The 26,893-nt window shown below is 39.2% G+C and overlaps 1 protein-coding gene across 1 annotated transcript in view; it reads right to left on the bottom strand.

The window, feature by feature from the left end:
* The window catches only part of TG (thyroglobulin), a 148,704-nt gene that overhangs the window by 69,762 nt on the left and 52,049 nt on the right, over window positions 1–26,893 (bottom strand). The window contains exons 30-39 of the mRNA XM_059478454.1: window positions 24,783–24,920; window positions 23,477–23,653; window positions 22,425–22,536; window positions 21,860–21,939; window positions 20,196–20,339; window positions 17,450–17,515; window positions 8,970–9,104; window positions 7,948–8,112; window positions 6,570–6,792; window positions 3,373–3,466 (exon numbers count right to left, since the gene is read on the bottom strand). Coding sequence (XP_059334437.1) covers window positions 3,373–3,466; window positions 6,570–6,792; window positions 7,948–8,112; window positions 8,970–9,104; window positions 17,450–17,515; window positions 20,196–20,339; window positions 21,860–21,939; window positions 22,425–22,536; window positions 23,477–23,653; window positions 24,783–24,920 — 1,334 coding nt within the window. The remainder of the gene's footprint in view (window positions 1–3,372; window positions 3,467–6,569; window positions 6,793–7,947; window positions 8,113–8,969; window positions 9,105–17,449; window positions 17,516–20,195; window positions 20,340–21,859; window positions 21,940–22,424; window positions 22,537–23,476; window positions 23,654–24,782; window positions 24,921–26,893) is intronic.

Raw genomic sequence — 26,893 nt, 5'->3', positions numbered from 1 at the left:
AAGACTAACAGCTGTGCACAGCTGCTTCCTGCTCTCAAGTTTCCAGCACTCACACTGCCTAGGCTCAAAAATGTCACTTGATATTGATAATACTCCATGCTCCTTCAGTGCCCATGAAAATTTTCCCCTACCAGATACACAGAGGGATCCTACAGAGAGGACTTTGCAGAGGAGAGACCCACATCTCACAAAGTACAGATGGACCCAGCTCAAAAGAGCCCAGCAGAACTCCTGGGATGGCAAGGAGTGCCAATCTGCACCCATGTTAACACTCCTGGCAGAGCTATATGATTTTGCACAGAAACAGAAGCTTTTTTCCCAGAGCAGCAACAGGTATGGACCCTCTCTGCACACACAGCAGGGCTGCTGCTGCTGCATCAACAGGAAAAGGCAGAACAGCCCCAGGACACCTCAGCACTCACCAGCAGGTTACAGACACTCAATAGAAAGTTCCTTCAGTGAAGAAAAGGGGGGAGGTTGGCTTGGTTTTCCCCTTTCCTGTAGCAGCATCAAAGTACATCTGGGGCTGGTTTTCCCTGCACCTAGAGGGCAATGGGCTCTGCTGCTGTTATTTTCTGGATGGAGCTAAACACAGCAGTCCCATCTGTTCTGGCAAAGAAAGTCTCCAGCAAAAACACAAATGGCTGTATGGGAGAAGCAGCAGAGAAGTGATGGCTGCAGCATCCTGCAAAATTACATATATCTGTGTGCACTCCTCACTTATCTCTCTGATGAATCAGTTAAGGGGCTTCTTGTGAACATAACAATGTTGCCATGAAAACGCAAGACATTACAAGCACTGGGACAGTTGTTTTTTCTCATGAACTTCTCTTGAACTGAAACTGCCTAACTTGCAGTGCCTTGTCCCTGGTTCCCATCCATTTCTGCACTGCATGCAACACAGAGAGAGATGGGGGTGAAGAAAAAAAATAAAATCATCTGTTTTTACATGGAAATTCATTCTGAAATACAACCAACATCAAGTTCTGTCAGCTAAAATGGTATTAACAGTTATATTTAGCCTGGTCCATCTCCTCAGCTCAGCATGGTTAACCCTGAGGCTCATGCTAAGCATTTCACACATGTTCACAGTCTCCACAGCACCATGACCTCCAGCTGCCCTGCAAATTGCATATTACCTTATTCTGAGTGACTCTACACAATAAAAAGCTTATGAAGGGCAAAGATGGGCAGTAAAATTTGGAAATGGCAAACCAAAGCCATTGACAACGGCTGCAACAGATATGGAGTAATTCAGGGAATATTTAGCACCGGGATTGTGCACAGAGCCAAGTGTCTGGATGCAGCATTCCCATTTCTTTTTCTACACCAAGCAATGGGAAGCCCAGCAGCTCCATCATGGTCTCATGGGGACTAGGAGCAGGGGCTTAGGTCCCATGTGCAAACCCTAATGGGATAATGAAGTTCAGCAGCCACCAGGATGCTGCAGCTCAGCTGGAAATCTGAGAAGCTTCATAACATTCACAAGCATCTTCTCCATCACAGAATGCCAGAATGGTTAACCTTGGAAGGGAACACTCTTGGGGCCATCTGGTCCAACCTCCCTGCTCATCCTTCTGTAAAACACTTGACGAGCTACTTGACAGGGACAGATTTAAACTCCACCAAGACAGGAAACCTTCAGTGCTTTTACTACTGTACAATATTGATATGTAAAAAATTGAGTGCAATAGGGATGACACAATAAAGATGGGAATGTGCAGGAAATGGAGAAAGAAGAGAGAAGATTTTTCTTCCTATTTAATGGGGATTCTTAAGTCTTGATCTTACAATTAAATCCTTTCTAAATAAAGGCAAAGCACAGCTTTGCTGAGCTAGTGTGACAGGTGGTGATAATTATAGGTGGAAAAAAAGTCAGAAGCACTAGTTTAACTGTGGTACATGTAGCTATGGAAGCAAAATTATGTCATTCAACTTCTTCAGTGCTTGACACTTTGAAAGTCCTTTGGTGACAGACAGCAGTCCCTGCACTGTGCTCTTTTTGAGGCACAAAATGCTCCTGAATGACCTCTGCATTCACTGCTCTCTGTGTAAATATATTCCATATTTACTAGCTAATTTAACTTTTCACAGGCTGAAAATATATAACTTTCTATCTGCATGGGAGTAAAAAATAGAACTTGCCACAAAAAGAGAAGGGAAAGTCAATGCCGTCTGTTCCCAGCTACTTCTGCAAAACCAGAAATTTTAGTTCTCTCCTGGACTAGACTTATGCATGTAAAACTCATTTTCTTGACTGGATCTACTTCTACCTTACAACTTTACAGAAGACAGGAGAGATTCAGTTCACAGGACTGAGAAGGAGAATAGAAAAGCCTATTTAGTCTTTAAGTGGAAAATACAAGGTTTTCAAATAAAGTATCTTGAAAGCAGCTCTTAAGCATAGATGGCAAACTGCCTGGGACAGTGACCTGATGTTTTCAATAAGTGGTGACGGCACTCTAGGCAAAATGACAGCCTGATGCTGCAGGGAGAAGACAGACTGCTGGTCTCTCTGATGGTTAAAATGGGCCTGCAAGGGACTCTGTGCTGCTGTCAGATTGCTAAATCAGCTCTTTCCAGACATGCAGTATGACAAATTCATAAATTTCTATTACAACTACCACCACCTTCTGAAAATTGCCAGTACTGTGGAAAAAAAAAAGTTCCTGTCTCTCGGTCCTCTCCTCAATGGGATTCACATGTTATTCAGCATCTTCATCCCCAGCCCCCCAGGGGCTGGCCAATCATTTTAGCTTGGCTTTAACTTGCAGCTTTCTTTTATATCTGCTTAGAATGAGAAAATCAAGAGCTTTCAAATGAAAATTCTTCGCATTCTACCAGTGGCCCAGCCATTTTTGGAAACATCTATTTTTAACCTCTGTGAGCTGGCCACAAATCTAGCACTGCTTGCCACTGTCATTTCCCAACAGACTCCCACAGATGTCAACAGAGGAACAGTAAAGAGGAGGGTGAAAAAAAACATCAGCAGCCTCCTGTCTGCTGGTAAATGTTGATGTATTGTATTGCATTCTTGTCTCCTGGACAGATGGTCTGCTTGCAGGAGCACTGCCATCCCTGTCCTTGATTTCTCCTCCTCTGCTGTCACCTTCTGGTGTTGTGTTTCCCTCTCTGTCTCTCTCTCTCTTATTTCTGGCTTTTTAGTGTGCTGTCCTCCTAGTCACCCAACACAGCTCACACAAAGTAGGGAATACTCTTGTACCAGTAAAGACACCAGAGTGCCTAATTTAACTTTGCAGGCTTTGTGGACAACACAGGCAAAACAGCCACTCATGCCAATTAAAAGCACTTTGGAAAGAGACAATCTTCAGCTACAAAAAAAATTTGATTTTAATTACATCTCATACTTACAGTGGTGTCAGGAACAAAGATGTGCAGATACAGGCAGTCTTCACTGACAGACTCTGGTGGGGCCTCCCCATCTCCTGGCTGCCAACATGCTGCCCTAGAGACACAGATTGAAAAAGTCCCAATAAGAAAGACTTTTACTCTTCTTCCACTGCTGCTACTTCCTTATATTTTGATGCATTATGTTAATAAAACCTTTAAATCTGTAAATCTTGATCTCATTTTAAAATGTGCCCACCTATAAGTTAACAACAGCTATGTGGGTTTGTATGAATGCACATAATGCATTGAATTTGTGTGCCTAGAACCACTCCTCAGAAACCCTGTCTCATTTTAAAAAACTTAAAATTGTGCTTTCAAAAAACCCACACTTTATATAAAGTACACAAAATTACCACCAGCTGTAAAGACAGCAGGGCTGAGGCTCACAGGCAGTCTCCCCTCATACCTACAAAATCCACTCTTTTGCTGAAATGCTGGATATTTATTTACATTTCTAATAATCTGTGGGCTACATAAATTTTGATTTATTTCCCAGTGGTCTGTGGGCTACATTTCATTGTGTTTAATTTAATTTCTAATGGTCTGTGGGAAAATTTGGTAACTTCAAAATTTTAATGCATTTTAAAAATCTCTTTGTTCTAAGAGCATAGCAGGCCATTAACAGTGTCAATTAATGTTAAAAGTACCCTTCCAATAAGAATTCAGTAGCCAACCACATAGAGAAAATTATTTTCTGGCCACCATCTGAATGAGATTAATCTGCTCAAGCTTATCAACCTTGAATCAAGGGGATGATTTTTGCTGTTTAGTGATAACCTACTTTGAAGCCAGTTCCTCTATTTCACAGCTTTAACCATAGCACACAATGAATTAGGAAAAAACTCACAATTTCTTAGTGAAGAAGCCAAAAGTGCTTCAGAAAATATGGTAATAGCCCAGAAAATTATTTCTAAATTATCATTTTTAATGCCCTTGTAAAATTTTTTCCTAAAGGTGTAAAGAAATTATTAGAAAACTACAAGGAAAAGGACCAGACTTAATGGAATTCTACAAGTTTTTTTTCCATAAGGGGAGATTCATCTAGGATGGTGATGTCACTCAACAACTTTCACACTGACATAGTGGAGCACATCATTTCCAAAACAAAAAACTGCTGAAGCCACTTTTGGCAGAAAAAATACAAATTTCCAGGTAGGAAACCTGCCAGGAAAATAGGTATTACATTATTAATCATGCAGCTTTCCACAGGGCAGCAGAGATCACCTGTGACCAAGGCTTTTTTTTGTCCAGCTCTCAGGAGAAAGACTGCCACCTGCTGAAGCACAGGAGCTGGAGACTCCAATAGCTAGCTGCTGGTTTTGGTTGGGTTGGGTTGGTTTTTTCAAGTTTTTTAAGTCTTTTATCAAGTCCAAGGTGATAAATAAATATTTCTGTTCCATCAGTAATGGCACTGTGCTAATGTGAATTTCTTGTATATATTTAGCATCAAAACAGAATATATATAATCCTAAAAAAATCAACAGTTTCTATACATAAAGTGAGGCCTCTCCAATTCCCCAAGTGTTAACTCAAATAACTGCCTTTTTAACTTTAAATAAATAATAGAAGATAATGGCTAAATTCTTCATTGGACTAAGCAAGAATTGTGGATTCAAAAGACAGGAACAGATTGACAAAGGTCCCCAAATTGTTTTGAAAATCTCAGCCAGGTTGCTCACTGAAACCCTGGCTCTTCAAGGGGAGATCACAGAGGCAGGTGAGTCTAACTAAGCCCTACAAGACACCTCACTGTGGCTCAGGCACCAAGAGCTGTTGCTGTGTGTGCTAAAATAACGCCACTGAACACCTTGGGAAACAAAAAGTCATATCCCACCAGACCCCTGCACTCAAGGCTGTGGTTTCACAGCCCCACAGCTCAGGTGCATCCTGAAGGATGGGATAACCAAAGGCCAAATACACTTCCAAGTCCCCAGGTGTTTGCCTTTTAATAGGTTTTGGACAGAAGAAATTGATTTTCTGATCTCTAGGACATCACCAGGCAGAGAACTTCTTTATGAGGCCCACAGCTTCTGGTTACATCAGTATTGAAGTGCCCCTTTTGAACGAAATGTGTTCAAATGTACGGCTCAGCAGGATCAAAACTGTTTGTATAAATATAATAAATACCTGTATAAATACTATTCAGAATGAAAATGGACTGACAGCAGACAGTTGGTAGGGCGTTATGCAGAGATTCAACAGAGTGTACAGGAATTTAACTTTTCTCTTGAGGTGCTTGCATGCTTTAACATATAGATGGAGAAATTATTCTCTTAGCTAATCAAAGTTTCTATCTGTACTCTGTAGGTTGCTTTAGAGGAAAGGACATGAATATTGTTGTCATCACCCCAGCAGCTTTTCAGCCCTGGCTGGACCTGCACCCCTGCATGTGGGAATCCATAAAATCAGAGGTTTTGGGAAAGCTGCAAAAGGCAGGCCTCAGAGGCAGCAGAACTGTGATTAGAGCTAAGCAGTAGCCATAAGATTTGTCAGCAGAAAAATTATGTAAGTAGAAAAGTAAGGCCAAATAGAACAATGGTCTGTGTATTAATGCTTGTCTAGAATAACTCCCTAAGCTGCAGAAAAGTTATCTAGCAAGATATTAGGAAGTTCTAAGCTTAATACTGGAGCTAGAACCATTATTGTGCGTCTAGAACTCATCCTCAGAAACCCTGCCTCATTTTAAAAAGCTTAAAACTTAAAAATGTTCTTTCAAAAAACCCACACTTTACATAAATGGCACAAAATTAGCACCAGCTGTAAAGACAGCAGGGCTGAGGCTCACAAGCACAGTCTCTCCTGCACACCTACAAAATCCACTCTTTTGCTGAAATGCTGGTTATTAAATTTATTTAATAATAATAGTTTATTTAAATTTCTAATAATCTGTGCATTGTGTTTTAAGGTTTACAAGCAGGTATTGTGTTTGAAACAAGCATTGTTTTAACTGAAGGTATGTGTGATTATAGCGATTGGATGGATGGATTGGATCAATATGCTTTTGCTTTGTGTGATTGGTCAAAAACCTTTTAAAGTGAGTTGTAACATTAAGTTCTCGCTCTGCTGCCTGGGATGTGAGCTGGTGGCACCTTCCCACTGTCACAGCCATGCAATGAGGCTGACGCTGGACAATGACTGCTGTGCTCAGGGTTCCTCACCGGGGCTCAGAGGCGTTCCAGGGCTCCGGCCAGGCCGGCGGCTCCGGGGCGCTGAAGCGCCGCTCGCCCAGGGGAGGGGCAGCGTAGGGGATGCCCAGGAACTGCCTGATGCTCCTCCATCCTGAGCCCACCTGGATCACCTGGGACTTGCCCAGTAGGTATCCCTGGGATGGGATGTACACTCTCGGGGTGGAATCCGATTCGGAAATGGGCTGGAGTAAATCTGTCAGAGGGTGAGCAGAGGAAAAATAATTTGTTTTTTCAAGTTAGGACCATCTCAGAAATGAAAATTAGTCCCATTTCCCATAGTTTTAAACTCTTATATTTAAAACTCTTGTAACTCTGTTATGTTTAAAATTCTCTTCTTTAAATGAAACACAGATACATTTACTGTTTACTTTTACTGTTTTCCCATAAATCAGTTCATTAAAACACAGAGAAGTGACACCTCCTGCTATTTTTCTCCTAAAACAATGCATTGGATAGACAGGAACAAAATTCAAAGTCATGGGACTAAAACCAAACCTGTAATGAACAATAAACACACAAGTCTACTTTTGAGTCTCAGTTTGTGATTTTTTTTAACTTGGCAATGGTAAACTGCTTTTTATCTCATTGAGTTTCAACCTCGAAAGTTCTCATTGACTTCACAGAATTTCAGTGAAAAGGAAAATTTTCTTCCTTTCCCTCTTATTGTTGCCTGTGTTCTAATTACCTTTAATAAATAAAATAATCAGTATTACATAAAAGAAAGCAGTCTCTTTAAAAATCAAGGGGAATAAACCCAACAAAACCTATACTTTCAAACAAGTATGTAACCAAACAATAGAACTGTTACTTATCTACACTGTCTACACAACTTCTTTTTCTCTCTAAATATTTTTCACTTATTTAAAATATTATTTCATCCTGTTTAGGGAGCAGGGATATCTGTTTGGTTTTTTTGTTTTCTCTAGAGATTGTCCTTAATACTTTCAATTGACAGTGGCTTTTCAACACTCCTAGTGTTATTCTCCCAGCTTAAAAGGAAGAGCATATCAAAGCATCTTCTGCAGATGAAAAGCTGAGTTGGACTTGTATTATGTTGTTGTTTGGTTTCACTACTCTGCACTTTCAAAACATCTTTCATAATCTAGACTTCCTCTGTTATGCCTGCTTCAGCACCAGAGGGTAACACTATGATTTCACGCATTTTTAAAACAGTATTTGGGGACAATTTTGCCATTCCCTTGGCTGTAACTCCTCTGAAACAGCCATGGACAAGTGTCTAGGAGACATCCATGCTGCTTTATGAGGTGAGGAATTCCTCAGTCCTCCATTCACAAGAATTGAGCACCACAGTTGAGCTCCTTCCTCCACAGCTCTGACCTGTCCTTACCTTGTCTCCTGTAGATGTAGGTAGCAGGTTCTTTGATTAAAACCCAGCAGCTGTGCCCTTGCAGGCCATGGGCACACATCTGAGTATCAGGGTAGAACATGCACCTTATGGCTGAAGGCTGGATCTCCAGTGTAACCACTGAACATGACTGGTTCTTTGAACAAGCTGTGAGGTGAAGCATGAAGAAAAAGAGCAGGTCAAAAATGTGTTCTGACATTTTGCATGGCAGTGTTACACTGTTCTTAAAAGAAAGGTTTTACAAAAGGAGAAGCAACAAGGGTATGATGTAATTCAGAGTAATGGGACATAAATATCCCCAAATGCCCAGAACATTCTTCAAAATAGCCAAAGGACAGAAGCTTCTATTGGCTTTTAAAATGAATAATGCAGCAAAAGAACTAAAACTAGGTTTTAGAAGGGGGAAAACATCATCTAGTAAAGTGCTGATAACCTCATCTGAACTCTAACAGTCCCCAGTAAGTGGGAACTTTCCCTTATTTCTAGCACTCTGTGGCATTGAGGATTTCCCAGTCTTGTGAAATTAAACTCTTCTGTCTGGTCAGGCTGCAGAATAAAGCAATTCTCTTTGCTGTCACTACAGCTCAATCCCTGCTTGCTCCTAGCCCTCAGTTAACCCCTCCTCTCACACCCCTGCCACAGGTTGCTTCAGGTGTTGGCAGGTGGGGTTAGCAAATATCTGTGGTTCTATAGAAAAACAAGACATCATTGCTTTAATTATTTGCTATAATATTCTCCCAGCTGTACAATGCCTGGAGAAGTAAGAGATCTCTGTGCCCAAGAGGTGTCAAAATTACCTAATTACTGTATTATATTACAGCATTTATATCTATTGCCTCTATCTCTAAACTACTTCAGACCCCCTCTCTCAGACTAGGAAACACTGGGATATCTTTAAAGACAAGTAAAATCAGTATATCTATGTCAGAAGTGGGAAAGCTGCTCTTGGTTTTCAGGCTCACAAGCCAGTATTTTCTGTAAAGCTGTGACTGACCATTCCTTACCAGATAGGCAAAAATCTCTGGCAGTGGAGAAGTCATTAGATGTATCTCTGCTAACATGTACAACTTCAAAGTGGGAGATGGATGAATCCAGGAGAACAGATGACATATTTAAGAGTTGCCATGCATCCATATACTCTGTAAAATGAACCATAAAAGAATAATATGACTAGAAGGAGAAGTAAAAATTTCAGAGGAACCTAATAAAGAGTTAAAAGCATTGGGGAGTTCCTCAATGTACAAGTGTAATTTTCCTTTGCATCAACTGAGAATAAATTACATATTTAAAGGCCTTTAATCGGCTTGAAGGTCCAATCCCATGTTCAGAGGTCAGATATTAACTGGTTTACAAAGGTAAACAAGGTTTAGTAAAGTAAGGGTAAAAAGTTTAGCAAAGAAACAGGCAAATCCAGAGCAGCTTTATCCAGTTTTGAAGTTAAATCCAACTGATTTAAACAAAAGGTTTCTGAACAGCTCTAATTACATTACAACAGGAAGAAGTCCAAAAAATAGAGAAAATTGAGGAAAGATACTGGTTTGAGTTTACTGTGCTTCAAAAATTATGAAGAAGACAAAAAAAAAAAAGTTAGTTTTAAATTTACCATGACAATAGCAATTTCTATCTTAAAATAGTACTTTTTATCTTAAAGCAATATATATACACAAATACATGTATATGTGTAAATATAATCATGTGTATTACATATATGTGTATTCCCATACATACATTTAACATCTATGCACTTGTGTGAGCCTGCAAATACACACACATGCACTAACCCCAGTGTTTCTCAAGGACTGTCCATCTGTATCAAACTATATTTTAAAAAATACCACAAACATTCTTTTCTCATACACAAACAGATAAAAATATCTGAGAACTCTTAATTTTGCACACAGAAGACAAAACAGAAGGTTTGGGACAGAATGGGCCTTTAATTATTTTAGTTCCTTTCAGAAGTTAAATATGTTTTAAAAGCAAAAGGTCCTGCCTGCTGTGGCCACTGAGTCCCAAAGAGTAGATTGGTGTTGCTCTCTCCATGTAATTGTAGGGTGAGGACAGAGCAGAGTCAGCTGCTCCTTTGCTATTCCTGGTGAGCAGATCTTGCCCTTGAGTTCATTCACCCACACAGACACAAAAGTCATGACCTGTCATTTCATTAAACATTTCTTTTATTCTACTGAGAAATCAGTGACTGGCAAAGATGGCCAAAGCTTCCCCCTCTCAGAAAGACAGTTTGACCACAGCTCTCAACATGAGTGAAGGTTAATGTGGTGTTGCACTGTGTCATGTTAACACCACAACCTTCCTGGAGTCACAGTGAGGCAAAGTCATCACCAGTGCTACAGATCAGGGGAATCTGAATTAGTCAGGAGCAGTGACCCTGCAGCCGCAGCTTTGCTTGTCTGACAGACTCACTGCACTGGATTTTTTTCTTCCCTTTAAGGACTGATTACTCAATTATTTTAGAGGAACAGAGTGATTTTAGTCATGTGGAAATTACTATTTTCTGTATTGTCAATGGTTTCTCTTTTTAAAAACATCCAGTATGAGCTGTTGCATAACCTATGTTAGAAAACTTCAGCCTCTACATTTAGAGTGACAGTTTGTGGCACTTGTTTAGAAAGATACTTAAAAATAGACATCAATTTTAAGTGATGGAGAATTAACCATTACATCGTCTCCAGAGATTTTCTGCCTGCATTACTAGGTCCCCCAGGTCTTTCTTTTCCAGACTGAATCTTACAAATTTATGTTTTCAGTTTGTGTTTTGTTTGTTTTTTCTGAGGAACAAGAAAAGATTTCTTTTATCAATATGACTCAAAGTTTGTTTTTACAAGAGCAATGTTGCCATCCTGTGCTGTCCACAGTACCAGCAGCTGAGATCCTACTGCTGGAACAAGCAAAATCTCTCTAGGTTCAAACACAAAGCTTCAAATTACCAGCTGTGGTTCTTTCAAAAGAGAGCCTTGTCTGGATTCCACCGTGACACAGAAAGTCTGGGTGCACCAGTGGTTTTGGAAGATATTTCCCCAGACTCTCTTCCCTGACTCACCAAGTGACCTGGGGCAAGTCTCACCATCCTTATTTGCCTCCATTTCCCACAGGCCAAACTTTCAGAGGAGTCTTTGCTCTCTCAGGAAGGAAATTCAAAATTAATCCACAAAAACAAAAGAAACTTTTTGGATTTTCACCTCTGGATTTGGATTTACACTTGAATTTTATCTCCTATACCTAATTTCACAAGCTAAACTTTCTACTTCTGCATTAGAAATTTCTTTTGTCCCTTTATCTGGGATAGAGTCAAGTCCATACCTTTTATATACATATGAGGCATACTGGGCATTTGCAGTCCATGCTAGGCATGGAAGAGTGACCACTCATGATGTAAACATCCACAGCTCATACCTCATACATTCCTACCTAAACTGATTATTCATTGCCACAAATCTCACAGAAGTGACCCTTGCCATCTCCCACTGGGGAGGTTCTTTGGGTTGGGTTGGGATTTAGATTGTTTTGGATTTTTTTTCATCCTCCATCCTGGACAAAGCATTCATGATCTCAGGTCATAAATGCTGAGACTCCCAGTTTTTTTCTTTTCTCCTTTTACTGCCCAGCTGACTCCAGATGCAGAAACATTAATGATTATTTTAACAAAAGAGCAAAACTCTTTAACCCAGAGCCGTGCATGGCACCACTGTGGACACTGACAGCCAGCAGTGAGCTGCTAAAGAGATTTTGGATATTGGTTCTTCCCTTCTCCTGAAAGCAGATTTAGCAACACCCACAGCCACGACACCCACTTAATTCTGTGAGAAAAACACAACTTTCCATGGCTGATCTCAACTTGTCTCATGTAGAGACTGCTCTCAGGCACAGCTGTAGCCTGGCCCTGTGCTCCTGGCAATGCACAGTGCACCTGATGGGCTGGAAGACATTTCTGGTTTATAAATAGGTTAAGAGCTGACCTTCCAACCCACATTTTGGCGAAGTCTTTCATTGGATAATTACAGCCCTCTGAATCCAGCCATCCCTGCAACTCTTATTTTAAAATTATAGATGTCCCATATAGAGAGCCTCTCTCTTCCAGATGTTCTTGTTTGGGTAGGCAAGGTTTAAGAATGGATTTGCAAAAACGCTCACATTGGCCTTACTCTGCTCCCACTGCAGTCACAAGAGCACAAGACTGGAATAGATTTCCTGGCAAAGAGGTTATAAAATCCTTGCCATAAAGTCAACAAAAGTTTCATCACTAACTTCAGTGGAAGAAAAGAGGCATCAATTATGAGTTTGCTGTAAAATTTAACACTTGATCTAAGAAGACAGAGATACAGAAGTGCATTAAAATAACAAGTTAAATTTAAAAGAAAACTTGTGAAGTTGAAGAGGTCAATGTGAGGTTAAGGAGGTACATAAATCAGAATTCTGGGTTCAGCATGCCTGATTTATGTTTGAAAAACAAATTCTGATCTTAATTCTGAAATTTGTGAGACATATTTAATACCCCTGACTCAAACCCAAAACATGCTTACAGACTGAACTCAGTGCTTTATACTCCTGTTTTTCAGAGGTTTTTTCCAACAGCTTGCTAACTTGTTTGTATACCAACAATCTTCAAAGCCAGCAAATCATCAACTCAGAGTGGACATGCAGAAAATATACTCTTCCTAAAATAGAACTACTTGTTTTTGTTGATCCATTGAGATTTGTATAATTCAAAATGAATTATTTTCTTTAAACTGCTGCATAATAACTGTAATCACACCTCAGACAAGTCTCAAAAATAACAACTGTGTATTTATGGCCTTTAGCAGGGAGCAATCTTGCTGTGTTCCTGTTAAATACAAGCTTTCTGTCTCCTTTAGGGGTGCCAATTATAGCAAATGATATAGTAAAGGTATTAAAAATGTACTAGGTATTTATCCAGGTTTAAAATAAACAGTTTTCAAAAAGCTAAAATTTTCATATTTACAAACAATAAAAATCAAACTAAAGACCAAAGATAGAATAATCCCATATCAGGGATCAAATTTGCTGTGTGGGAGCATGGTAAATCAGTTCCTAAAAATGGACAAAATAAGGTTTTGTTTCACACTAAGGATGTTTCTGACAAATACTCTACATTATGGGAAAACAGGAAGATAAATGATGCTATTAATCACCAAAATCAGCTACACCAGCACTTGTACTGCTATCAGAATCTCTCTTGAGAATGGAAATACCCCATGGGCAGACATAGCCCGATGGGAAATTTACTCCCATGTTGGAATATCCGTAGCCCCTGCTCTGCTCAGTCCTGCCTCAAGGGAATGACTATAAATCACTGGGGGATCATAGGAGGCAGCAACAGGAAGGGCCTGAGATCATTGCATCCACATGCCTGGGTGGTTTCTCTGTCAATTACTTGATTTGCATGGAGTGGGAACAGAGCCCACATGATCTGTGTGTACTCCACAGGGCCATGCAGGAGCCACCCTGTAAGGGCCACTGCCTCCCAACAGCTGCCAAATCTAAGATGGATTGGTATGCTCTATTCAAAACTGAAGAAAAAGAATCATTAAAGTTTAGATAATTACTGTATTCAATTCATAAATCTCATTAAAAAGTCGTAAGTCACCAAGGTTGCTCCTCCCACATACACAACAGTGTTTTCAGGCTCTCCAGTGTGCTCTAAGCACAAGTGTTCCTTCTAGAAATTCAGGTAATATGTCTCATGGATTGTTTTGCTTCTTTCACACTAATTTGCAAACACATAAAAATTTCCAAAACTCAAAGCCTTGTGCATAACCTGCTTGAATAACAGCATTGCATGTTTAGAAAATAACAACAAAAAACATATAATTAAAAACCCCATTTTCTTATCTCTCCTAGCTTACAGCTGGCTGCAGGAAGTTCCATCTCAAACCTAATTATGAGACTTGGCTGCTTTCTCTTTGTAAGACAGTCCAAGATGTTCACACAACTGAGCAGAGCTGTTTAAATACCAACCTAAGTAAACCAAGACTGCAGGATGACATATGAGCATTTTCAGCATGGGCAGTCTTAAAATAACATCTGTTCTCCCATTGCTAAAGGTCACAGATTGTACCTGAAACTCCCCACAGATGGTTCCATGCTCAGTGTCATCACAGCACATGAACTTCTACAGGGGAAAAAATGCTCCAAACCTAACAAGCTGGACTTTCCCAGTCAGCTCAGACTATCAATTTTTCAAGCATCACTTGTGAGATCACAGAAACTGTGTGGAAATCACAACAGACCAGCAGGAGCCTGCTCTGCTCCATGCAAAAGATGCATAGAAGAAAATGGAAGTGTTCATTCAGTTAAAGATGAAAACCATGCACTGAGATAAACACACTACAGCCTGGATATGAGATGACTTGGAGAGTTCAGCCTTGCAGCAGAAAGGCTTTTGCAAAACTTGCTGAGGCAACAAAAATCAGTGAGAATTCAGGTGAAAGCCATTGTGCACTTCACCTCCCTCCTGCTAGAGATCAGTGGGCTACAGGCACTACAGAGCACCAATTCCCTTTTTTCAAAGGCTAATGAATGTTAGAAACACAGTGTTGTTTGTAGGGGCAATAATTTGGGAAAAGCCCACTCTAGCCTCATGCTTTTGAGAGAAATCACAGGGCTGCAATGCGCTGCTGGATGAACATTCTGGTACAAGACAAAGAACAGGAAGAACCCTGACCCTCTCCTTTTGCTGGGTCTCTCCCAGGATTGGCCTTACATAGGGAAGGGACTTTTCTTGCATCTCCCTAGTGGCTGCAGGCTGTTCTAGGAAAAGACATGAAAAGAAGTTGCTCCTGAAAATTATTTTTGTCATTGCAGATTCTCGACATTTTATGGGGATTACTGTTGAGGAACTTCCTCAAAAGCCCAGACCAGGGAACAGAAAGAAAATATATATCCCCTCATCACCTTCAAAGGTACTTGAGAGTGGCCTCAGAATGACATTAACCAGCTCCCTCTGCAATCCTGGATTTGTATGTCCAGCTTGGTCCCTGACCTGATCCTCCTTCTCAAAGGCTAAAATTTCCTTTCTGCAATCTTCCCCCTGATCTGAATATCCTGAAGGCTGGACTTGCCAGGAAAGACTGAGGTGAAAAGGCACCTTGTCCTTTCCCATCTCCTTTCTCATCCTGCCCCATTCAGCAGCCCCATATTTTCCCTACCCTAACTTTTGCTATCCATGTACTTGTAAAAACTTGTTGAGATCTTTCTGTTGCTTTATGGTCCTACAATGCCACCACCCTCTCTGTTGAGAAGAACAATGAGTAAAACAGGCAAAGCATCTACTTCCCACCAGGCTGAAAATAAGTCTGCTTGTCTGGGTTCCTTTAAAGCACGCTGGGGCTGCAAACACCACAGATTTTGAAAGGAGCAGCATTGTAACTGCAAATGGGAGGAAGCAAAGTCTGGGCACTCTGTCCTGAGCATTGCAAACTGGCTGATGCAGAAATGAGGCAGTCAGGGCATTAACTTTCAATGAAATGTAAGCCTTAATAGAGCTCCAGTTAACTCAGGCTCTAGATCGGACATAACATTAATTCACAATCTCACAGAGCCTTCTGGCAAAGTATGCAAATTTAAGTATTTTTCTGATCTTTTGATGAATTTCTATTTTTCATATGTATAGATACACTTACATTCACACACACACACATCTACTCATGGCAGTGCCCTTTAATCAGTGACATTTTCTCACATTCACCATCTGGCTACCAAAGAGCAGACAGTAATTTTTTATCCCCATGTACAAGCATTACCAAAATGTACAAAATTCAGTAAATGCTAGTAGCTTTTGTGTGATGCCCAGCTCTAAAACAATTTATCTTCTATAGCACATATCAATATAACATACAATCATAAATTGTTTGGAAACAATGTTTTTGAAAATTTTCTAAAACTTCTGACAACACAGCCCAGTTCATAATCTGACCAAAATAAGCAGTCTGGTACTTTTACTATCAAAATGAGGCAGAACAAGGACAGATGGTGTCCAGGTGCATTTTGAGTGGGTGATATCAGAGGCCCAAAGTGTCCAGGAAATGGGTGCTAATTTGACTTCTAGCCTGGTTGTGTTCTGTAATTAAGTGATTTCTCCTAAATACTATCAGTCCCCAGGACAACCACTCTAACCCAGAATCCTGCATCCCTGTGGGAAGCTCGGCTGGCTTGGGCTGCTTAACCAGAGATACCCATAGTTGCTCTGCATTTGGAAAGATGGCCTGGAAATGGATGTGTGTGATAGATCAGGGTTGTTACAAAGGATGAGCGCCTCACTTGCTGAGGCTGCTGTTCTGGGCAGCCTTAGAGGCAAAAGCAAACAGCAGAAAGACCCAATTTCCTGATTTTCTTAAGTGCTGCTTAAGGCACTGTTTTCCTAGATTTAAGCAAGCAAGAAAAACATAAGAGGAAAATTACAAAATTACTACTAAGCTTCTCTCTGGGAGGAAGAAAGCTTCAGTAAAGTTGTTTTCCAAATCCCAGGGGAAAAATATTCAGCATCCTTGGCAAAGGAGTTGAAGTGCCCAACCTACAGGCCAGGCCTCCTCCACCACCTCCTCAAAGTGTTTCACACACAAATTATTTCTGCTTAACTACAAAGATAGGAGTTTTCCTTCTATTGCATTAAAATGATCATATAAAAATCACAAAGTTTTCTAAAAATAGACCAAACTTGATTATGACTTGTGGTTATGGATATGATGAAAACACAGATCATATAAATTCTGAACCGAGTGTTGAAAATTCTTTGCAAATATCAAGTCCCCTGCATGCTCAGTTGAATAAAGTTTAAAGAAAGATTCAATCAGATTAAATATTTGTTCAGATCAAAGGCAGAGATGGAAGTGACTCCTCAATTTCAGTATAACTGGAGGGTTAAATTGAGTTTTCTAATAAACTATCAATTATTACATAAGCCCATTCTCTTCCTTTCTGTTAGACACGGCATTTTTCACAGTGTATTTCTGGAAAGGACACTTCAGGGAAGCCTGCAGCTGCTGAAAATTTGCATAGATTTTTAGGGGTCAGTAGATACAAAGCCCTGAAAGAGAGCAGCTAAGTTTCATTTACTAAGAAGATCCACCCACTTTTGAAATAACACATATGAGTGCCACCAGATTTATTGTATCTGGAAAGTGAAGCAACATCCACACTCATAAATAACTTTTTTCATCAGTCCTGACAAATATTTTGTCTCATGTGGCAGCAAGTGTGAAAAATTAGGTCAGCAGTGTGGACAGGACAGGTCTTTCTTTTAAATGATACACAACTAATGAAAATGAGTAAACATCTAAATGAGTGACCTCATGGGGAGCATTTTCATTATAGTGTGATTTTTCAGCAATATAAACAGGATAGAGGATGAGGGGATTTTTACTGCTCTCTTTATATTTTCGTTTTTGGTGGGGGAAGGTGGGGGGAGATGTTTGGTTTTGGTTTTTGTTGAATTCATAAATTTACTTACCACTTTCTTGCCTGAAAGGTAAATTAACAGGTGGACACAGGTTGGGAATGGTGCTCTTCAAGTCAGCTAAAAGCAGAAAACAATATAAATAATAAATGAACATTGAAAACAATAATACTTCAAGGTTTAAAATGCAATGTTACTCAATATTTCCAGCATTACTTCTCAGACCTGAATGTTGAATCTTCTCCCCACAAACACTAAAAGTAAGGATGCAAGGCTGCTTTGCTATCTAGTCCTTTTGAGCTTGTACATGAAACCAGATTTTCCTAAATTTCTGTATTTATAAACATTTCTACAAATGCTTTTTGAGATGCAGTTATGAACAATTCATTTCAGTATTTCTGTGGTTTTTTCTATGCCCCTCTCTGTATTTGGGTTTCTGCACCAGGAGAGAGACAAGATTCTCTCTGCTTCCAGCAAACTGGAATTTCTCAGAAATATGAATTATAAATAAGGCAGTTTCATGCACAACACTTTCCAAATTGAAGTGCAAATAAGAATTTATCATACACAAAACTTCATATTCATTTCCATATAAAAACTTCTCATTTGCCAATACTTCCCATAAATATTTTACAATCACAAATAATAAAAATGAAGCTTTCGCTGTGCATTCATATTTTGTAGAACACTTTGGCTAGTCAAACCAGTTACAAATTCTCCACTAAGACACAATAAATGACCATCCCTACAGAAGATGATGACAGATCAGATTTTCTGTTAACTTCTTCCAGTATGTATTTCCCATGCATGTAACTGATAAATGTTTCTAAAAACTCAGAGGTTTTCCCATTCACAGCAGTGAAGGATTGGGAAAAGTCTTATCCAAAACGTCTTTGAAATTCTGCTTTATGTTCCTTTTTGACTGAGCTGCAGCTCTGACTATACAAAATCAAATAGCTCATGAACAGGGCTGTGCAGCAGATAGACACACATCAACTTAGCCTGTTATGAAACACAGAGACAGAAGTGCCTTCCTCAAACCAAACTGTGGAATACAGTCACAGACCCTGCATCATGCTAATATCCCACTGCCTACAGTAAATCACTCCTTCAGATTTTACTCATTTTTCTTTTTACCCTCAGAACCTTTTTGTTCCTTTTCCTGGTTCTCAGGCCCTCAACACACAGCAGAACTGATACAAATTTTTTTCTGTAAATATCTCCATTTGCATAAACATCTGTGCCCTGCTGGGTGGTATGGTGGAAACACATCTGTAGTTCCCTCAATGCATAAGGAAATGTCACTGTCTCTCTTAACATTCCCTACTTTGCATACACCAGGGCTCCTCTTCATCATCTCTCTGTCTGGCACGTGAGAAACAGCCTTTATTTTCTGTTGGTTCTTTGTCAACAAGGGGAAAACAATTCCAAGAAATGGAAGTTTATCCAAACCACTGCTGTCCTTCTTTGCTCCACCTTTCTTTGTTTCACTTTTAGCCCTGTCTGCATCACAAGTCCCCCTGCCACCAGGATGCTGCCATTGCTTTAGCAGGGTGTTGTTCCCTTCCTCTAAGTGCCAGACCCTCAGCCCACCCCCTCCCAGCTTCCAAAATGCTTCCATGCTGTCTCTACCCTTTAACAAGGGCTGCCCCACAAGAGGACATGGATGGCTCTGTGGGCACAGGGACAGTGCAAGACTTGAAAAGCTCAAAACTCAGTTTACATTTCTGACACTTAGAGTGTGAATGAAGGTTTTATTTATCAACACTGTAAAATACGCTGTATTGACATAATATCTGATCCATCTCTACACAGCTTTAACTGGATTATCTTTCTATCCCATTCCCTGGACAAAAGATATCCATGCTTTGTGCCCCCCTCTCCTCTCAGCTATCAGCCCTTCTCTACTCTGCAAGAACTAAGGGTATAATCCAGTATAAAAGCAGAAAGAAGTATTCCTTATTCAAAAATTTTCCCTGATTTTGTCAACATCACCAGACCTGCCCCCATGGAGGCTCTCAGCTCAGGAGTTGTATCTGTGTGAACAAGAAACAGGCTGTCCTCCCATAAAGGGAGACAAACTCAGATGGGCAATTGCTTTCCTTATTCTTTCAGTCATGCAAAATCAGAGCTTAAGAAAGTAGAACTAGACCTGCCCAAAAGGAGTGTGACAAATGGGAAGCCCATTTAAAGTTTTCAACACAGTAATGAAGCTTTTCTTTCTCCACAGAAAATAAAATCCATCTTCACTAGGAGTGGTTTTGATTCCTCCCCAGAAAACAACACAACACCTCATAACTGCTCTTCTGTTTAAACACCTGATGGCTTCTTGCTGCTTGAAAAACACAAGTCTGCTTTGGAATTTGGTCTTGATCCTTTCTTTAACCAAAACAACCAGAATGGAATTTTAAATTCTGCAGCAAACCCAAACCTTTTGAGGTTATGCATCCACATGGATGGTAAAATCCTAAGCCCAGGAATGAGAAACAAAGAATGATTTCCTGATCAGGACTGCGCAGTGAGGTAAAATATATTTAAATTCTGACATTGGCCACAAGTTTCTGATAGAATGTAAGAAATTAAATTATGCATCTTTGATGTATTGCTATTCCTTTTCTATTAAAATGGACATCAAATTGCACCCTTCTTTCCTTTGCACATACTTGTTTGCCTTGTCTACTTGAGGTCCTTGCAAATGGGTCCTACAGCTGGAAGCTGGAATTTTCACACACTGAAGCCAAATAATAAACTTCAATGTGCAGAAATCCACTAGAAAGGTCATGTGTCCTGCATCACTTACCAGGCTTTTGATACCAGCCAAATGGGTGTATTTTGACTTCAGCATCTGGTGAAGTGCAGTTTGAAATGTGCCAAGAACTTCTTGTTTCCTCAGCACAGGTCTGGATTCCAAGGCTGTTCAGAGTCACACACACAATCTTCCCACCTGCCAAGGATGCACGTGGTTATAGCAATAAGGAAGAAAATTTTCCTTTTCTAGACAGTGTTGTGAAGAAAAAGAACACAGCATGGCTCCACTGAGTGTTAAGTGAAATTCAACCAACTTAGAAATCAAAGGACGGAAATACCTGAAATGAGGCAAATGATTGAAACTAGTGCTGAAAAATCCCACTGAATTCATTGTGAGGGAAGGTGGGTACCAGCATTAAAATCCATTATAATCCAAATCACAGTGAATTTCACTGAGCAAAGGTCACAACTCTGAGCAAAGAGCCCTTCCATGTTAATGCAATCAAAAATCTGCATGTATTTTGAAACATGTTCCCTACTTACATAAAGATAAAAATTCTTTAAAAGCTCTAGTGTAAATAATTTTGTTCCTGAAAACTATGGAGAGTTTGAAACACAGTTTGATTGAAGATTTCAGCTCATGTTAAAATCACTATTGAAAGATCTCTTGAATAAATGAGTGCCAAGACTGGATGTCTGAAATGTCATAGATATTAAATAATAATCAGATAAAATAAAAATGGTTCCATTTTGCGTGTTGGGCACCTTAAATTTTTCTATTTATTTTAGAAGTACTTCAAGAAACTCAAAATCATATTCAGTTAAGACTTCAGATTTCACATGATCATATGGAGGCATGAAAACTATCAACTATTTTTTATTTGCACATTAATTCTTATCCAAAACACACTGGATTAATTTTATAGGCCATTCACTTTTGACCAAGTGAAAATTTTGTCTGCTCAACAAAAAAAAAAAAAAAAGGAATTAAAAATATGTATTTCTGAAGCGTTTCAAATTCCAAAATGCATTATAAAACCAGCCCATTTAATGACCTCAGGGAGAGCTGATTAGCACATGACTCCACCAAAACCAAAGTTACAGATTTCAGTGGCCTAAATCTGAATTTGTAATAACATATTAAAATCCTTTTAATTGACTTTGAGCTGGGTGGTACCCAGTTTCAAACACCAGCTGAAGACTTTCCTCCTCAAGCAGAAGACTAAAATTTGGGAGCAGAGAAGATCAGACAACCAAGCAAGCAAAAAGGCTAAACTGCCCCAGAATATCCACAGACATTATGTGCTTGCATGCACCTAATTTCAGTAATATTTAGGTTTCAGAGTCCTTTAGGCTTTAAAAAATGAAACAACATAAAAGGGGAAAAAATCACTAAAAGAAATCAAGTAACAGTTTTGAAAATAAATTGATGGATGACAAAAAACTGGAGTTTTATCAGTTTGAATTTTATGCTGTTGGAATTGCAGACTGTTAAGGACTCATTCTCATGATGTTTTCTTAATAATTTCTGAAATGTGGAACGTATCATTGGACTGAACGCCTAGATATGGTTATGGTTACCCAAAAAGGTGCTGAAGAGAGGTACATGAGATCTGAAAGGGCTTTTAAAGTGCACTTCAGAGCAAAAGAAGGGTAAAATCAAGATATTGAAGAAAGACTGAAATTATTTTAGAAACAAAAACAGGGGGGAAATACCTGTCAGCTGTGAGTCATTAAAAAAGCCAAATCCTGTGCAACAGGGATCAGCATCACACCAACGCTCACACTCAAAAAACCTGGGAAAGGAAAAACATGATCCATGAGAACCTGTAGAAATTGTGAACCTTTCACAATAAGGCTGCAGAACCAGCATACACACACACTTCCATACATTTTCCATATGTAGATGAAATTATGCTTGATTAGTATACTTATTAGACTTCATCTATTAATTTAGATAATTATTTTGATATCTGCCCTAAAAATATCAGCCTAAATTGATTTGGTATATCATTGGTAAGGTATTTAACAGGCCAACTGGTAAATAGTAGCATTGTAAGTAACAATTATCATGTCTATAATTAATAATTATACAGATTATTATTTATAACTCAATTATAAATCTCCTTTAAATCATATGTTATCTTTTCTTCATTAAATACTCTCAAACAATGCAATTCTTTGATCAACACATCTGATTTCCTGTATCTGCATAACACAGCCTTGGAATTCCAGACATGGTTAAAATTCCAAGGAGAACAAAGGAACTTTCATGTCCTACCCATCTGAAACAGGTTTTCTGCTCATGTCAGTTTTATTCCTCACTGAGATTTCTTTTACTTTCTGGAATGGTACACGTGTGTAGAAGCTCTTCACAGAACTTTTAAGAGTCACTGGAAGGAAAAAGAAAAACAAAATTGGAATAATCAGTTTAACTGTTGTATACAAAAAATGGCCAAGTAATCAAATGATAGGGGTCCAGCCTGTGTTTTTATGCTGAGCTCTCATTGATTAAAAGATAGTTTCATGCTGTCACAGAAAATTCTGATTTTTAAGCCTGAAGATGAATAAAAAATTACTGAGTGAAGGCTCTGAAAGCTTAGCAAATTACATCACCAAGGAAAGACTTCCAGACAGGCCTTTTGTTGCTGAGACCTGTTGATGCTACTTCTTCCACAAGGCCTTAAACTGGGATACAGCTCCAGACTCGAAGACTCCAGTGTGCTCATGCATTATTCAGCCCATGCTGCCCTTTGGGCTCCCCAAAATGACATGATTGAATAGCTCAGTTCAGTGGACCTTTACATTTGTCACAGCAAAATTACATGTTCCTGTGAAAACAGGCTTGTTTGTCCAGCTTTCTTTCATGTGCCCTATGAGAAAAACATTGAACTTCCCAAGTATCCAAAGAGCAAAGGTTAAAATTCACATCTAAAGCTCTGCATTTGCTAAAAGATATTTAAAGCAAAATAAGAATTACACTCAGTGCTTTCAGTTTTTGCATTATTTAGCTACTGTAGAAATTTTAATGGTAGATTGTGACATTCCAATGATATTCCTATGTCACCCATATTATAAAAAGGGCTAAAACTAAAACACAAATTTGAGATCCCCTTGGCCTCTCCGACTTGGGAATGGCTGATGTGAACAGAGTGAAATTTCCATTCTGAACTGAAAAACCATATCCCAGACAGCCTGACCTTCCCTTGCACCATCACATCCCAAGACTCATTTATACATGCAGACTTTTTATCTCAGAACCAACAGCCAAAAACACTGGCTTGCATTCCCAGGGTTAGAGCAGACATTATACATTCAAATAGCAAAACTTGCCTATTTTATGGTACAGTGTCTGTGGCTGCCAGGGTAGCACAGTTGCACAGTTTCCTGGTATTTGGTTGATGCTGCTGTCACAAATCTGTGCCTCTGGATAGAGGGTACACACAAAGTATTTGTCTGTGGCACTTTGCAGATCTGCCATTCGACAGAACTCTTCCTCTTGGGCACAACCTGGGGAGAAGGTCATGAACAGTTACACACACGAGGGCTCCTTTCCCTCTCTGCTCCCCTTCATGTTTTCAGAGCAAAGCTATCCATCAGCAAACAACTAAAAGGGAGAATTGCAATATTATCCTACTAATCTGCCAATTAATTAATTAATTTAAAGTGCAAGAGAACGAAGGACACATTCTGGCCCCAGTGGCACTCAAGAGCAGGTTTACCTGGAGAGCAGAGTAAAGAAGATCCAGCACAGCTACTTGGGGAGATAAATTCCCCAGCTGTAACAAGCATTACTCCAGTGCATTGGTCTCTCTTTAATATTTCAATTAATAAATATATCTTTCTTTTTTAGTAAATCTGACATAAAAATTGTATAATCATAAGAGAACTCTGCATCAGTCATGGTCTCTAACAAATAAAAAGGACAATAATGTCTATAATGTCTCAATAAGTTTTTTACAAAAAATACTTCTGAAGCATTCAAGCATCACACAAAATTAAACACAACTTTCCTAGAATCAACTATTCAAGACATTTGCTCACAGCAATTTGTTCTGAAGTTTGTCCCAGGGTAAGAGCACACTTTCAGAAAAGAAGCAAAGCTGTCAAACCCATTTCTTAATTACCATGGCAATGGCTCCTATAACATGTGTGTCAATGCTTAATTTTAAACCATTTTAATTTTTTGGCCTCTTACAGCGCAGTCTGTGCACTGTTTAGTACTCTTAGTTCTGACTTCCTGGTAGAGCTAGAAACTCTTCTCCGTTTACGGCATCAAAATATAATTTATCACTAACCCAAATTATCTGCATTTTACCTTCTTTTACCACTACTCCACCTCCCTGTTTGGAGTGGTACACTTCAAGAACAACAGGGCATTGCCCAAGCTGTACCTTTGACTTTTCTTGCCCATGACAGGGGCACCCTGGTGGTGAATTATGGGCACCCTTTCTGCCATGGCAGGCAAAGACTGTAAGCAATAAACAAACATTGGCAATTCCCATTAAAATTTTAGAAGTTGTCTACAAAAAAAATCCTCAAAGTCTAAAGTTTTTACTCAATATTATTATAACACTTGTTAAAAGACTTTATTTAGTTATTATCCCCTGCAGAATAGCAGTCCCCCATGATGCCTTACGTGTGAGACACCACAGCAGAGCTTCCTCAGCTGAGTACTTCTGCCTGAAGACCCAATACTGCTGGTAAGGGAGGGAGTAGTTCTGGTCACTTTGTATCTGGCTGTTGTCCATTAGGTAGAAAAGATCCTTTGTGGAATCTGAGATACAAACAAACAAAGCATTCCACAAAAAAAATTAACTATGATCTGGAATGAATTAAATTTATTTATATATAAAATTCTGCTTTTCTCAGTAAAACAGCTGCAATCATTTTGTAGGGCTAGAATACACCAAAGCCTGCTTTTAATAACAGAATTGTCCACCCACAGTGACTCTCCTGTAGGCAGTGTCTCCTCACTGAGCTGCACTGTACAAAATAGCACTGCCAGACTGTTTCCAACACCCAAAAACTAGATGAGAATTCCTGCTCCTAGAAATTAGAGGGTTTGCTCTACTCTGTCATGTGACACAATATCCTAACAGTGAAGTATGAGGATTCAGAGGATGTTTGTAATTCCTTAATTTATGTTTTGTTAATTCAGAATAGAGCAGTTTCCTTACATTCCCTTGAGAGTCTTTTACACCTCTCAGTCTAAAAAGTTTTCTTGACAAGCTTAATACCTATTTCAGTCATTTAAGCTCATTTCTCTGAATTTATGCTCCCACAGACCACATTAAATAACTCATTTCTGTCACCTGCTTGTGAACTTTAGGCATGTATGCAGTGATTTATATCTCCTGAGCTCCCTCTGAAACAATCAATCACAGCTATTTTCTTGTTCCCAAATTCATCCCCTTAAATAAGGGTCCAGTATTAAAAGAAATGGACACTCTTCACTGATCTCTTGAAAATTTCTTCCTAAACACTTTCTTATTTATCAAATATCATCAGCAGATCTCAACCCCAGTTCCAACATTGTGAGACTTTGTGAGACTAAATTGTGAGACTAAATCTCACATGCAGTGAAATATTCAGACAATAATGAAAACAGGAAGTAAAGACATGCTGATGATTGCTGTTGAAGTGCAGAAGCACCTACTGGCATGCTGAAAATGCACTGTAGTTTTGACTTTTCTATCAGAAACTAGAAAGGATATGTTACCCTGTGTTTTACAAATTATTATCAAGTGGTAACAACTCTGTAGACATTTTGCCAGATGCATTCATGACTTCCTAAAAAAGGTAACCTATAATTCCTGTTACCTCTCAAGTCATAACTTCAACCTTCAGTTTCTCTTGAACAGCTGGTGCCAAGACTGACATTTAGGGATGGAGGTAAAACTGCATTCCTTGTATAACTGCAGGTTTTAATATCATCAGCCCCAGCAAGGTAAATGGAGAACCCTGAGGGCTGCACTCATGCCTTAGCAGGTAAATGCAAGATAATTTCAACGACCATAGTAAGTGCATTTTTTTTCTCTCTCTTTTTAAGTCTAGACTTTAAAAAGCCCCTAACTGTATAGGAGCTCTGCTAGGTTAATGGACATTTTTAGGTTTTTAATTAGTTTAGTTTATTTTCCTTTTAAATACCATAAGCAATTCACTTCCTTTTAGGATTTTACACATATTAAATCATGTGCTCAGACATTCATCAAGGCTCCTCAGCAAAGATTCTAATTCATTAAAAATTAATCTAGGTGCTCCTCAAACTCCAGTGCTCACTTTCTCTTAGGATTATGGTGCTGAAGGCCCCAGTGAACTCCAGTAACTTCCTACAAATTATTTTGGACCTATACATGACTTCATATAACAAAGAGCAAACACTGGAATAACAAAGGAGCAAAGAGAAGCTCACAGGTCCCTCACTGTAATCATGAATGGAAGAAACACTTGTGACTGCATTTCATCCTGGGTTTCTCTATGCCCTGTATTTACAATCATACTGTCAGTAGTAGTAAATATTTCATTCCTGGGTTTATGTGAAATTTTTTTCTCAGTCAAATAATAGTTCCTGTGCCTCTTCAGCTCTGTAAGTCTGACAGAACAAGTTTCACATTGAACATTTTAACACCTTAATTTCCAGCCTGTCCTGGCAAGGTAAGAATTATAAAGCCAGGCCTATATGTTGAACATCTTTCTCAAAACCTGATCAAGCATCCTGCTTCAGGGAAATCCTCTGGAATTTACAAT

The sequence above is a fragment of the Ammospiza nelsoni genome, chromosome 1 (assembly GCF_027579445.1).
Source record: "Ammospiza nelsoni isolate bAmmNel1 chromosome 1, bAmmNel1.pri, whole genome shotgun sequence".
Classification (NCBI taxonomy): Eukaryota; Metazoa; Chordata; class Aves; order Passeriformes; family Passerellidae; genus Ammospiza; species Ammospiza nelsoni.
Note: the sequence above shows the minus strand (reverse complement) of the source record. Positions and strands in the feature narration are given on the sequence as shown.